The 15647-nt window shown below is 40.7% G+C and overlaps 1 protein-coding gene and 1 long non-coding RNA gene across 2 annotated transcripts; one reads left to right on the top strand and one right to left on the bottom strand.

Annotated features, from left to right (window-relative positions):
- The first annotated feature begins 2994 nt into the window (after positions 1–2994).
- On the top strand, positions 2995–4011 carry LOC132780647 (probable G-protein coupled receptor 33). The gene has a single exon (XM_060784378.2). The coding sequence runs from the start codon at positions 2995–2997 to the stop codon at positions 4009–4011; it is 1017 nt and encodes a 338-aa protein (XP_060640361.2).
- Positions 4012–6555: 2544 nt separating this feature from the next.
- LOC137095334 (uncharacterized) lies at positions 6556–10260 on the bottom strand. The gene is made up of 3 exons (XR_010908829.1): positions 10186–10260; positions 9282–9375; positions 6556–6643 (listed from the first exon to the last, which is right to left on the bottom strand). It is a non-coding gene; the product is annotated as an uncharacterized lncRNA (long non-coding RNA).
- Positions 10261–15647: the final 5387 nt, after the last annotated feature.

The raw sequence follows: 15647 nt of genomic DNA, 5'->3' as shown, positions 1-15647 counted from the left end.
ATGTCTGCCGGTAGGGCATTCCATAGCCGAGGGGCCACCACTAAGAAGGCCCTGTCTCTCGTCCCCGCCAAGCGCGCCTGTGACACAGGCGGGATCGAGAGCAGGGCCTCCCCAGATGATCTTAATGTTCTGGTCGGTTCATAGGTGGAGATGCGTTCGGAGAGGTAAGCAGGGCCAGAACTGTTTAGGGCTTTATAGGCTAAAGCTAGCACCTTGAATTGTGCCCGGTAGCGGATTGGCAGCCAGTGGAGCTGGCTCAGCAGAGGAGCGGTATGCTCCCTGAGTGCCGCTCCCGTTAGCAACCTGGCCGCCAAGCGCTGGACCATCTGAAGCTTCCAGGCAGTCTTCAAGGGCAACCCCACGTAGAGCGCGTTGCAGTAATCAATCCGGGATGTAACCAGAGCGTGGACTACCATGGCCAAGTTGCTGGGATGTACAGTTCACCTACAAGCAAAGAGCATAGAATTGGTGGATAGAATTGGGCCAAACTTCCCCCATGACCAACAAAAAATACATGTTTTCTTTTTTTTTTTGTTATTAAAATTTTATTAATTTTTATATAGATTACAATGAAAGAGTGAGAACAATAAAGTATAGGAAAGTGAGGAAATGAAGAAAAGAAAGAAAAAAGAAGAAGCAGCAAAAAAGTATGCTAAAATCCCAAATAACCCCTAAAAAAAATCCTACAAAAGTACACAAAAAACACAAAAAAACAAAAACAAAAAATGACTTCCATTCCATCTTCTTGGATCATATCTTCTTATTAATCAAAAATATAAAATAAGTTCAAAAAGAAATTGTCTCTCTTGTTTCTTATTTTCCCAAATTGTCCAGATATTCATGGAGATTATCCCAATTCGTTCTTCTTAGTATCATACCTGTATTTTTCTTCAACAAAAAAGTCAATTCATCCATGTCCTTTATTTCTCTGATTTTTTCCACCCATTCCTGTATGGGTGGTACTGAGTCATTCTTCCATTCTCTAGCAAAAACAATTCTAGCGGCAGTCGTCATATATGTAAAAAGTTTATCCTCTTGTTCCGTCAGTTGTAGATCTAAATCTGTAAAACCTAACAAATAATACTCCGGTTTTCTTATGAATGTTCTTTTTAAAATCTTTTGTGTCTCTTCATGAATTACCCTCCAAAACTTTACTGCTTCTTTACAAGTCCACCACATATGGTAGAAGGAGCCAACCTGTTCCAAGCATTTCCAACACTTACCAGAAACTGTTTTATACATTTTAGCCAATGTTTTGGTGTGGTATACCATCTGTGGAACATTTTTATCCAATTTTCTTTTAAATCCATTGCGTATGTATATTTTAATTTTTTGTTCCACATCTGTTCCCACTCCAATTCTTCCTTTATTGCCCGCAGAGAATGATCTATGTCTTAATTATTAGACCTCTTCTTGCCTCCGTTTGCCTCTTCCACCCTTCTTTGCTTTGCTATCTTCTTCACTTCTGCCCTTGTGCTCTTATGCTCTTCTCTGCCCTTTAAAACCTCTTTGGACCTCTTTGGACTACCACTCCCAGCCTGCACTGCTCTCTTCTTCTTGTGTTGCTCCGCAGCAGCCTTCTGTTTCGTCAGTTCCTAAAATACATGTTTTCTGATGGTTTTTGGCAACCCCTCTGATACCCCCTCATGATCCCCTCCCAGGTGTTCCAGTCCCCCAGGTTGAGAAACACTGATCTAGTCCAACCCCCTTCTGCCATGCAGGTTAAGCACAATCAAAGCACCCCCTGAGCAGTGGGAGGAAAATATGATTTTGGAATTAAAAAAGTAGCCGGAGGAGGGGGTCTCAGCTGCAAGGATAAGAGTCTGGGCAGCGAGGGAGGTGGGGGGAAAGGGTCTATGCCCTGAAGATGCTGCTGCAGCTGTTTCCAGCAGATCAAAACTTTAATTTCCCTGCAATTCTCAGGAGGCGCTGTAGAGCCCCTCACTATTACCTGTGGAGCCCCAAGGGCTCCATGGAGCACAGTTAGAGACCTCTCCCTGACATAGTTTAGTGTGGAAAGTCAGGTTAAGTGATGAAAACATGATACTTACCAGAAGTCACTGTGCATCATACAGAGAAATTGTGAGCACTGAATTTGGGGTGAGTATGGTTTTTTTCTTGGTGTATGAATAGCCTGTTTCTAAAATTTTCCCCATTTTCTCTGTCATCTGTTGTGGTAATGTATCTGTTCACAGTATGAGTAAAAAACCTTTCATATGTGTTGACACGTACAGAGCAATAGTCACCTCTCTCTCTTAATCTCTTTCTCTTCCTCCTCCATCAAGAAGGTGAGTGCTATTCCTCTTTTTAGAAGTCTTCTATAGCTGGCCAGTGTGGTTATATATGTTTGAATGTAGATATAAATTTAATTAGTAAAGTTTTTAGCTATGCAATTTGCATAATACCTATTTGCTTTACTTATCTAAGACTAGACTTGGAGTGCATCTACACTGTAAAATAAATGCAGTTTGACACCACTTTAACTGCCATGGCTCAATGCCATGGAGCCATGGCATTGTAGTTTTACAAAGTCTACTCTGCCAAAAAGTGCTGATGCTTCACTAAACTACAAATCTCAAGAAAAACTACAAATCTAAATATCTGATAGCATTGGGCCATGGCCATTAAAATAGTGTTGAATAGTGAGAATGCTACAATGTATGGAATGCACCTTTAGAAAGACCCAAGCAATTAATCACTTCCACTTGAAAGTCCGGTATAGGAGGCAGGATCTTAACTGAGTCAGGCTTCATCTTTCTCAGAAAAGGAGCTAACATTTCAGGAAATCTGCTTCTAATCCAACAAAAGCCCAGAGAGTTCAATTATTTCATTAAGCGCACAGAAGACTGAATTCAGTATCCTATTTTTATGTGCTAGTGTTCACAGGCTACATGTTCTTATGCTGGTTTAGCCAACAGTAACCCTTTCCCACCATCTACCTCCCATTCAGTCTTCTTTTCTGTCTTCCTTCAAGGCCTTGTAGACAAAAGCAGGATGCCCTCTCTCTTGGAGAACACCTCAACTGTAAATATGAACAACAGCCATTTTCTAAAACCATTCAAGCCCACCAATGTGGGCATCACCATCCTTATCTTTATGGCTTTTCTGATGGGGACAATTGTGAATGGACTCTTCCTCTGGATGCTGGGGTTGAGGATGAAGAAGACAGTCAACATGTTTTGGTTCCTCCACCTGATCCTCACACACTTGATCTCCTGTTTCATTCTGCCCTTCTTTGCTATCTACGTCCTCCATGATTTCCGCTGGATTTTAGGGACAGTCGTGTGCAAGATTATAAAATCCTTATTTTCAATGGTCATGTTCACTACTGTTTTTCTCCTCACAACCATCAGCCTGGATCGGTACTTCTTCATCTGCCATCCTGTTTGGTCTCGGCAGTATCGTACAATTCCCTGGGCAAAGAGACTGGTCACTGGGGTATGGCTCAGCTCCATAACTCTGAGTATTCCCAGTTTGGTTCTCCTAGAAACTCAAGAGGTGCAAAGCAAGATGCAGTGTGATTACACTTTTGCTTTCTCCAAAGACATTTCCTTTCACTCAGCTTTTTTCCTGGTCCAGTTCCTGCTAGCCTTCCTGCTTCCTTTCCTCACCATACTAAGTTGCTACTGTTGGATCGGCCTTGAATTGAAGAGGAAGCACTTGGTGAAGACTGGGAAACCTTTCCGAATCCTGGTGACTGCAGTGGCATCATTTTTCATCTCCTGGTTTCCCTACCACGTCTACAATGCTTTTCATTCTTTTCGGGTAGCACCGGAAAGAACAAATCAGATCCTATGGGATATTGCCGCTGCTGGAGGCTGTTTCAATATTTGTTTCACCCCCATTATTTACCTCTTTGTTGGGGAGAAACTCCAGCAGGTTTTCAAGATGCCTGTGATTTCCCTGTTTAGCAAAGACTTTGAGGATTATCCTATGACTCCTTGGGATAATACCAATACTGGGCAGGAGTTTGACCATAGCCACAGAGAAACACCCAGAATGCAAAGCTGAATCAAGAAAGCAAGTTGTTATGACCACAAAGAAGTAGGTACTTGGGGGTCACATATAGACAGAAGCTGGTTCTTCATTGTTGTTGTTACCTGATGTCACATTGACTTCAACTTATGGGGATCTCATGATTGAGAGACCTCCAAGATCTCCAGTCAACAATACCCTGTTCAGGTCTTACAAATTCACAGATGTAAGTTGAGCTTTTCTTTCATCTCTGAGCTTGTTAGCAGCTGAACATCCTTTCAGCTCTGCTCCAGTTTCATCATTAAACTCACACACTTCCCCAGTAACTGGCTGAGTGCTTTTCTGACCAGGGAGTTTTATCTTTTGGCACTCTATCTTGTTTCATTTTGGAATATTTCACCACAGGATTTTCAAGATAAAAGGCTTCAAGAGTAGTTCATAATTTATTTCCTTCACATTCAGGATCACTGCCCAATAGCTGTTCAGAACCTTTAGGACTCTATCCGACCGACCTTCTATTCCATTACAATCATGTTAGCAGAAATAATGGAAACATACAAGGCTGAGCACCTTCAATATTGTAACCACTACATGAGTGCAATTGTGCCAATCTACTATTACATTACCCCATGATTGCACTTCTGCACAGCCTTCCTTTACTACAGTGGTTTCTTTATCTATTATTATTATTATTATTATTATTATTATTGGCATAATTGTGCAGTCCTGGCATTTTTAAAAAAGAGGAAACTATAAAATAAAATAAAAACAGCCATCAGGAATAGCGCAAGGGAGGAGGGAGATGGAGAGAGGAGAATCCCACCCTGATGTTATTTTACTGCTGGTATGCCAGCACAGAAGTGGAAGGGACCAATCGCATCAAGGTAAGTGATGGGAATATTGTGGGATTGGGAGTTGTTGACACATTTTGCCCAATCATAGCTGATGACAGGAAAATCATTGGGGATCCAGCAGTGGGATGCATGAAATGACATGATAGACGATGGTCCAGTTGCAATGTCCCTACATTAACTAGGGCTAAAAAATAAATTTAATATGTCAGAATTCACCTCAATTATGGTACCTGCAGGATACTGTAAATTGCAAATAACAAGTAGTAAAATCACTCCTAACTAATTACTTTGTGGGTAATGAAGGATAACAACGTGGGATTTCAAAAAGAAGTGCAAAATTTAAATAATAATAATAATAATAATAATAATACGCTTAATTTATATTCCACCCTTCTTCCCTAGGGGACTCAGAGTGGATTGCAGCATTTACAGTAGACATAGGTAAACATTCAATGTCTTACAATCACATACAATGAGACACAAAACACAGACAAGGCAAAGGCTTCTCCTTTCATTTCCGGCTTCTGGAGGTAGTGCTTGCCTCTGACTTTGGGAGAGGTGTGTTTCTGCATTGTCACCTTCTGGTCATGGGGTTGGCAAGACTGCTTGGCGCGTCTCTTTACCTTTTCCCGCCAAACCTTTGCATGTTTGTATGTTTTTGAACTGCTAGGTTGGCAGGAGCTGGGGCTAACAGTGGGGGTTCACCCCGCCCTGTGGATTCAAACTTCCAACCTTCAGGTCAGTAGTTCAGTAGCACAAGGGTTTAAACCAGGGGTCCTCAAACTTTTTAAACAGAGGGCCAGGTCGCAGTTTCTCTAACTGTTGGAGGGCCGGATTATAATTTGAAAAAAGCATGAAGGAATTCTTATGCACACTGCACATACATTATTTGTAGTGCAAAAAACACTTCAAAACAGTACAATAATTAAAATGAAGAACAATTTTAATAAATATAAACTTATTCGTATTTCAATGGGAAGTGTGGGCCTGTTTTGGCTGATGAGATAGGATTGTTGTTGCTGTTGTTGTGTGCTTTCAAGTCATTTCAGACTTAGGTTGACCTCGAGCGAGGGCTGGGTAAATGGCCTTGGAGGGCCGTATCCAGCCCTCGGGCCTTAGTTTGAAGACCCTTGGTTTAAACCATTGTGCCACCGTGGCCCTACAAAACAACATTTATTTATCTGTTCAATAATTAATGATTTGTAGCTATGTTCAAAAGTTACTTTTAAGGGGTATTTTTTGTGTATTAAAACAAGGAAGAGAATGTAATAAAAAGAGATGAATGCAACAAGAAATGCAATATTATAATACAGAGAAACAATACATCTCCAAGTAGCAAAGTCACCAGTCAGACAAAGTGTCCAAATTTTGCAGTCATTACATTTATTAGATATTGTGCAGCGGAGAAAGGAAAAGTTTATTTTCTGTGCAGTTTCATGTGCAAAAAAAAATGCTGTTTCCTACATAAAACTGGTGATTTTTTTGCAGAATAAGTCATGAATTGCACATAAGTTTTTAAAAATGCAAAGTTTTCAAAGGCATTCTTCCAGTGGGAAGAAGATTACTAAAAGTTACTCATGGCTTTCTTTAAGAAGAATTTTAGTGAACAATTGCATCCCTCATCCAGAATCAAGGAAGACAATTGTAAGCATAGGTTTGGTCCAAGATTTCACAAACTAGTTTCAAACGTGTTTCTTCTTCTTCTTATGCTGAAGAACTGGAGTTATCTAAAGCAACATCGCTCATTACCCTTTTGAGACAATGGAGCCTTCCAAAAAGTGCTGAAGAAGAAGAAGAGACAGAGAAATAAAGTCCTGAAATAAAAAAAGAGAGAGAACAGAGTCATTACTCAAATAGTGGAATAGATGGGCCATTTACCCTGGTTGGACTATTGCTAGGGTGATCAAAGGGAGGCCTATGGGTGGCATAAAACTCTTGCAACCCTCAAGGGGTCAAATGCCTCCAATTCCTTCTTGAGAGGCAATTTTGTTATATGTTGGGCCCCCAGGCCTTTTTTAGACAGAACAAAGCTTTGTGCACTAGGCTTGTGCAAAATAAATCTATCTATCTATGTATATAATAAAAGTCAAAGTTTGTATGCGGCGGTGCAACCGGGTATGTGCCAGCTTTCTGATTGGCTGCCACTGTGGTGCTATTTGCATATGGTCTCTGATTGGCCAGCTGCAACAGGAGCCCCTGGTGGAGAAAAAGGGTCATGACAGAAACGGAGACATGAGAGAAGGAAATTTGCATATGGTCTCTGATTGGCCAGCCTCCATTCCAAGATTCCGAGATGACAAAGAGAGGAAAGGAAAAGGCCAGGGGCTGGGTCGGAAAATTACCAATACAGACCAAACTTGGCACACAGAGCCCTCATGACCCACTCGACATCCTACTGCAGTTTGGAAGAGGACGGACGATGGATGATGGGACTTCCAGTACCTTCACTCACTTCCTGAAACCACAGCGACATTTATCCAAATACCAATAAAGACCAAACTTGGCACAAAGAGCTCCCATGGCCAACTCAACATTCTGGTGAGGTTTGGGGGAGAACAGACTCTGGATGATGGGACTTGCAGTACCATAACTCACTTTCTGAGACCACTGCGACCCTCATCCAATGATTGATCAAGACCAAACTTGGCACACAGAGCCCCCATGACCCATTCTACATCCAGGTGCTGTTTGGAGGAGGATGGACCATGCACAATGGGATTTGCAGTACCTTCACTAACTCATAACTGATAAAGAACGCCTTTGCCACACAATGCCTTTCTATAATAACCCGGGCAGCGCCGGGTCCCCAAGCTAGTAAATAAATAAATCATAAAGCATCGTAAGTTGGATAGTTTCATATGATCAGTACTTACGATGCTATTTAAAAAGCGTGGGAATCCTCTCCTCCCAAAACTTAAGAATCAAAACTTACCCCATACTTTTTGTTTTAGTTTTGTAAATCTCAGAAAGCTCCAAAAGTCAGTTTCATATTCAGTGCAAGGAAACAAAGCAAAGCCAAAAAAGCTGCCTTTCCTTTGTAAATTAATGGTCTCTCGCCATTAGAAGAGGGAAAGGAGGGAGAAAGGAGAAGCACAGAATTCTGGGAAATGTAGTTTGGGAAGGTGAGCAGCCCCATGCCAGAGAATTTAAAAGGCCCTTCCCTAAACTACATTTCCAAGAGTGTTGTGCTCAGCATCAGAAAGCCTCAATCAGATGGGGGAGAGAAAGAAATTTGCCCCTCTGTAGCCAGGCAGAGTTTGAATAAATTGGTTAATTTTCTACACTATTATTTTTGTTCCTGGGTTATAAATATCATTTCCTAATTGTTTCTATTATAAAAACATGGGGAAGGTTTATTCAACTGCAAAAACTTTGTTTTTGCAAGAGGGACATTGTGCTATAGCACAATTTGTTCTAGTATCTTTGGGCATAAAAACGAAGTTTCTGGAGTACAACAAATGCTTCAAAGTAACGACTACACAATTAAACAGGAAATAACACTTTCAAACTAGGAACGTATTTTCTATTATTATTATTATTATTATTATTATTATTATTATTATTATTATTCATGGGCTCCATATCCATCTGTCAGGGGTGCTTTGATTGTGCTTTTGTTGCATGGCAGAAGGAAGGGGATCAGAATGGATGGCCTTTGGAGTCCCCTAAAACTCTGTGATTCTGTCATTATCTATCATATAATATTATATAATAATATGAGAGATATTCAATGAGATAGCTTTTGTGACTTCAAATTATGTTTTTGTCAAGACTTTAAAAAATCTCTAAAATCAGATGCATGAATATTTCTGAAAGCGGGAGGAAATGATCCCCTGTTATCTTGTGTCATTGTATAGAAAATTCAAGGAGATAGCTCTTGTAGTTTGTTTTAAAATGTTGTTTATAAAATCTTTGAAAATTCCCCAAAAATCTATTGATAAATGAAATGTTCTGAAATTTGATGGTCTAACAGTGATAAATGTGTTCTACAACTGTAACAAGCTGTAAAAAGGGAGGAGAAAGGAGCCCCAGAAACCTGCCAGATGTGCAATTACTCAAACAATATAGTTACAAAATTTCATTATTCTCATTAAAGTAATGAAATTTTTTACTAGCGATGCTTTAGAAACACTTTAGAAATGAAATGCTAGCATCCCCTAGTTTTGTAATTACTTTTGAAACTTTTTTTATGGAGTGCACATGCCTATTGTGTACCATGTGACCTTCCTTGGATGGTCTACATCAATTCTGCTGCCTTACGGGGCTTGAAGGCCATCATCATTTCAGAAATGTAGAAGGAAAATTCAACTGCCAATTCAACTAGTTGGCTTTCATCCATAGAATGGGAGTAGTGTAGGGATACACAATGATCACCCTCCCTCTACTTCTCCTGTTTGCTAAACAAAGTTAGCTCATAAGGCAGGTACCCAAGTCAAGGGCAGAGTCACTTACTTGATGAGACCCAACAGGAGGAAAATGACGGCGCTGAAATTGCCAAACTCAGTAGCAAGCATCTCATCTGCAGTAAGCATCTCACCAGGGATTCCTGTAGTTATATGAGGAAAAAAAATAAGGCTGGAAGGTATAACAGTTTGTGTCCTTTACTACTTAGAAGACGTTAATCTCTTTGTTTAGTCTTTCTTTAAAAAGAAAGAAAATAAATGCATATGCCCCGAGTTAATCCCTCGTTCCTGATCCCTTAAAACAGTGGTTCTCAACCTGGGGTCCCCAGATCTTTTTGGCCTACAACTCCCAGAAATCCCAGTCAGTTTACCAGCTGTTAGGATTGCTGGGAGTTGAAGGCCAAAAACATCTGGGGACCCCAGGTTGAGAACCACTGCCTTAAAACATGGTAGATTATCCACCTTATCACATTGAGAAATTTCCCAGTCACAAGACACTTCAGTCTTTTTTTCAAGCATGGAGAGGCACTGAGCTCATCACACAACTTAAGTTACTTCTGGCTGTCTTGCATAGTCCTCTGTGGTTGAAGAGAGGCAGAAGTGTCCTGAAAGAAGGGAACTCCAGCAAAAAAAACCCTTCTTCACAATGAGAAATTTCTTCCTGGTATGACATTTCAGCCTCTTTTCTCTATTCCATTCCAAGTTTGGGTTACTTTTAAAGGAGCTATCCAAGGTACTGAACCTATTTGCAACAGGGCTCAACACAAAGGATGCTCCTTTAAAACCTGTACTGAATTCACTGCTCACTGACATGGGAGTCACCACCCACCATTCAGCTCCTTCCATCCGAACAGGACCACTCTTGTAGATGACTTTTTGGCTTATCTACCTCTCTGAAACTCTCCCATCACAGCAGCATGCACAGACATCCACAAACTAGCGGTATCTCTCACCTGTAGAACAATCTTTGGTGCTGCCATCTTTCAAGGTGCTGAGGATGAACTGTACTGTGTAGACTCCAAAAGAGTTGCTTGCAACACATAGAATCCTGTGGTCTAACTCTATGCTGGTTGTCCAGTTGATGCTACTGGTGACCTCATTCTCCTGTATTAAGGAAGTGACCTTTGGGTTCTTTCTGCTGCTCTCCTCAGTTATAGTTTCTCCATCTACTTGCCACTGGATCTGAGCTGGAGGGTGAGCCTTGAAGGAACAAGTGCAGAGGACACTATTGTCCTGGTGCCAACATGTGGTATTTCTTTGAGGACTTACGCTGAGCTCTGGGGCATCTGTAAACAAGGGACAGATATGTCTAGATTAATTTATCAAGATCTAGAAATGTTAGTGCTGGCAGCAATCTATTTTTGGACATTCCTCTGATGAGTATTGGCACCATGAGAACTACCAACCTGTTGTTGTTCAAGAAAAGATTCTAAGAAGGCTAGATTAGAAGTTAGAATCTGTTTTACATATGTTTAATATTTAGAAGGCATGTAGCATCTACTATGATACTACAGAAACTGGGTGAAGGAGTAAAAAATATTTAGCAATGTAGTTACAGCCAGGTATATTTCCAGTTACCATATTTCAGTAAATATTTGTGTAGCAGTGTAAATATCACATACTACAAAAATAAAAGCTAATTAATATTACTTGCTGGTACTCTGGGAAGTTGTTATATTCTTAACAGAAGGAACTCAGGTGAACTAACACTGCACAGTCACCCAGACAGTTTGCTTGGCTGAATCGTGCCGATTCTCTGCCTGGCACTGATACTCCCCAGCATCCTCTGGTGTGATTTTGGTCAATTGGAGTACATGTTTCTTTCTCCCTTTGGGGATGCTGATGTTCCCCTTCATCCAGGTCAGGGTGCGATTTGGACTTCCATCCATATGGCATAGTAACCTGATTGAGGATCCTGCTTGAGCCACCACAATGGCTGTGACCTCTTCTCCTTTCCCTGAGGAGGAATCTGGAAAAAGAACAAAACAGGTTTAGGCAACTGTGGTGGATCTGGAGGCTATTTTTTTTTTACCTCAGGAACCTTTCAGGGCTGCATGGGTTGCCAAAAATGCCAAAAACCTTCAAAGGAAATTACTGCAAGTCTACTTCTTTTATTGATTTTTTTTTGTGCTAGCGTGTACAGCAGAGGGTACAATCTTTTTAAAATATATATTAGAGAGTTCTAGGAGATGCAATTCCATATGCATATTTCAATTTGCCAAGGATATTGCTATTTAATAGTGGTATGCATTTTCTGTTCCCCCCAATCTGGTTCTGTTTACTGGGAAGTTCTCAAAATCAGGAGGGAATAACCTTTTCATTCTGGTGAGATTCAGTCCATTGGCCCTAATGGGGAAACTTTAGAGGTACATTTCTCTGTCATTATTAGAAAACTTGTCTCAGTTGTAGACCACATTTATGACTGCAAGACTGCCAAGTTTCAGAACATTTCACCTATCCATTGATTTTTGGGAATTTTAAAAGTTTTCACCATAACATTTTTAAACACACACACACACACACACACACACACACACACACACAAAAGGGGGTTCTGGGAATTGAAGTCCCAAGTGTATGCCATAAGAGGGGAGGAGAATGGACACAATCAACCAGGCCTCTGATTGGCTGAGAAAGAAAGTGAGAAACACACACAGAGCAAAACCTCAACACCCATTGTGCCCCAGGAGGAAGTATGGGGGTCCCTTCAATGTCCACGCTTCAAAAAGTGCTGCTGGGGAAGTGGGATCCCATTTGCCTCAAATGGGCACTGCGTGGGGATGGAATAAGTGGAAGAGCCACAGCTTGCCTGATTTGCAAAGCTGTCCAGTCCACAAGCTGCCTCTGCCTCAAATAGAGTGCCCCTCAGCCCCATTAGCCCCCATTAGCTAAAAAGATCCAACTGGTGGGATCTCTATTGGCTAAGGCTTCAGCTGCTCCTCACCAGGCTTATTTTCATGGATTTGACAGCCAAATCCCCAGAATCCAATACACCAAAAAGATATTGTGCACATCTCTACAATTTAATCCTTAGCAGTCCCACTTTTTTCAGTGTTCCAACTTGTCTTTCTCTACCAACTTTCCTCCTTTGATCCCAGTGAGTTTGAATTGTAAAACTAGTTTACAGTCAATTAAACTCAGATAGCAGAGGAGGGAGCAGAATATTGCCCTTCCTAGCAGATTCAGGCAAGAGCAAACTATTACTTGTTGGCTGTTCTTCCTTGTTAGGTCAATTTGACCACACTCTGATCTTGCTTGGCCACAGATGTCCACATTTTCATGCATAAAATGTGGGATGGCATGTAATTCAACCAGTGGAATGATGACTAAATTTTGGAGAGACTGAAGCTACAAAGGCACATTGGGAGCTCACATTTTCCGCCTACCCACAAAACAAAATACAATCCACCAACTGTGAATATTGCCCCTCTAAATGTTTGACAATTCTCTTCTCCTTGTTATACCACAAGAACAGGAAAACTGAAAAGCTTGCTGGATCAGGTTGTACAGACATATGTTATGTTGCAATCCTGCACGGAGCTCAGAAATATGGAATAGGTGCATGACATAGCAGCCCACCCCAGATTTTTTTCTGCTCTGGTAAAACTTTGAATTAAGACCAGTTATAAGCTTGTTTGACTGAATTCTGTGATACCTCTTCCACATTTCTAGTGGTACCCAGATTCAAAATGAATTAAGTAATATAGCAGTTGAGTTGTAGAGTCATACAAGTTCATTTCAGGTTTAACCTCACCAGCCTGGCTCTGCCTTGTTAAGTTCACTGTGATTTTCATATCTTCATTTTGATCTGAAATAGAAAAAGGTAAAAAGTGAGGGTAATAAATGGGTGGCTGAAAAAGTTAAGAGTAAAATGGGAAGCAAAGTTGGAGGAGTATCTCTTGAACCTCCAACAAGATATGCAAAATGTGGGCCAACCTTCTTCAGGGGCACCTGATTTCCATGTCAGTGGAGCAGCAAATATATTATTATCAGTTTGGATCAAGAGCAGTGGATCCTGAAGTTTGGTCCTCCAGGTATTCTGGACCTCAGGTTCCAAAATCCCTGAGCATTGGCCCAAGTGATTGAAGCTTCTGGAAACTACATTTGGAAGCATCTGAAAGACTAGTATTTGAGAACCAGTGCTCCAGATGTCAAAAATGCTTTCCAATGTGCTGAATACTACCTTCGTAGCAGCTCTTTTGAGAGATAATAATAATATTTTACTAACACAAAAACACAGTATGTCACAGCAAACAAGATATATATGTTGTATTTCGTATCACAAAATCACAGGTTGAACACTTCCCAAGTGACTAGGACTATGTGATGTATCTTTGAATGATGTGTGCAGACCCAAGTAAGGTGGCCTTTTGCAGTTGACAGATTGTGATTTTGTCAATGTTTATTGTTTCCAAATGCCGGCTGAGATCTTTTGGCATGGCACCCAGGGTGCCAATGACTACTGGGACTACCTGTGCTGGTTTATGGTAGAGCCTTTGCAGTTCGATTTTGAGGTCTTGATAGCGGCTGAATTTTTCCTGTTGTTTTTCCTCAATGCGACTGTCACCTGGTATGGCTACATCAATAATCCAAACTTTTTTCTTTTCCACAATCATGATATCTGGTGTATTGTGTTCCAAAACTTTGTCAATCTGGATTAGAAAGTCCCACAGTATTTTTGCGTGTTCATTTTCCACGACCTTTGCAGGTTTATGATCCCACCAGTTCTTTACTGCTGGAAGGTGGTACTTGTGACATAAGTTCCAGTGAATAATTTGGGCCACATAGTTGTGCCTCTGTATGTAGTCTGTCTGTGCAATTTTCTTATAGCAGCTGAGGATATGATCAATGGTTTCATCAGCTTCCTTGCACAGACTGCATTTTGGGCATTTTTTCAATCCTGGCCTTAATAGCATTTGTTCTGATGGCTTTATCCTGGGCCAGAATCAGGCCTTCTGTCTCCTCTTCAGTGTTCCATTCTATTATTATTATTATTATTATTATTATTATTATTATATCCAGAATAGATTCACTGCCCCTCTGACATGTAAAACTCCAGCTTCCACCTAGACCAGTGGTTCCCAATCTTTGGGCCTCCAGGTGTTTTGGACTTCAGCTCCCACAGTTTCTAACAGCTGGTAAGCTGGCTGGGATTTCTGAGAGTTGAAGTACAAAACACCTGGAGGCTCAAAGGTTGGAAACCACTCACCCAGACAAAGTGAAAGCACTGATGGTCCTTCCCTCTCTCATCCACCCACCCACACATTAAAGATGAAAATATTAATCACCTTTTTTCAAAAACATCAGTGAGATCATGAAACCTTCCAGATCTTGTTGGACTGCAAGTGTCAACAGTCCTAGCCAGGATCATCAATGGTGAGGAATAATGGGAGTTATAGACCAACTACCCCTAAAAGATTGCATGATTCTCTCCTCTGCCATGAAGACTCAAATACCCATTGTAACAAGGAATGCCCATTACAATCTTTGCACAAAATCTTTGCTGAGAGTTTAAAATTGACTGTTTTGATCACAAGGGGAACTGTTATAAAATGATGCACCATTGGTATGTGACTCCAAATGCATTTGCTAAAATCCTTAATGATTTATCTAATTCTTTTTGGAAATGCAGTCAACAAAAGGGCTTATTATATTTTATTATATGTGGTGGACTTGTGATGAAGCAAAATAATTTTGGGATCAAATGTGTAACCTGATGCAGAAGATTCATAAGATAAACAGGAGCAATACAGGTTCTGGACCCTGTTCCTGCAAAGCTGAAAACAACTATGGGGTCAAAAGCTGAAGGGGGAAAAAAACCAGAAAAGGTTTGTCACCCCTCCAGCAATGATTTACAAACTTCACTGGATCTGTATGCACTGCCTTTTGATATATCAATGCAAAATATTGACTTTGAAGTAGCAAGTTCAGTATGATTTGTTATTCAGATACCTTGGGCTTGTATTTCCCTACATCCTTTTTGTATCTTTCCAAGACAGGAGCAAAGAAGTCCATGCCTCAGAAATCCCATATATGAACCCCCATGTTTCAGCACAATATTGGCAGGGACTGGACTGAACACTGTCATTCTAAGAAGGGCATTTGGAAAAGGCACATAAAGGAAAATGTGTCTTCTTTTTTCTGAACAATTTTCCCAAAGGAGGAGTTAGCACTGTGATTATTATTATGTGCAAATGCACAGGGCTCTGTTTTGGGCATCCTCAAGTCTCATAAAAATGTGTATATTTTGAAATGTGCACAACGTTCTATCACTGGAGAAAATGTCAATTCTTTAAAAAGTATACAATAATTTGTGCTGATGGGAAAAAAGGATAAGATGTTCAAATATCCTCATAGAAAAAGAGGAAAGGGGATGAAAATGCTAATCTATCAATTGACCACAGAATTCCATTGA

The sequence above is a fragment of the Anolis sagrei genome, chromosome Y (assembly GCF_037176765.1).
Source record: "Anolis sagrei isolate rAnoSag1 chromosome Y, rAnoSag1.mat, whole genome shotgun sequence".
Lineage (NCBI taxonomy): Eukaryota > Metazoa > Chordata > Lepidosauria > Squamata > Dactyloidae > Anolis > Anolis sagrei.
The sequence above is the reverse complement of the archived record's forward strand: the minus strand, read 5'-3'. Positions and strand labels throughout refer to the sequence as shown.

Bases quoted from the DNA above. Each gene is read 5' to 3' on its own strand.
- LOC132780647 (XM_060784378.2), top strand. From the start codon at position 2,995: ATGCCCTCTCTCTTGGAGAACACCTCAACTGTAAATATGAACAACAGC.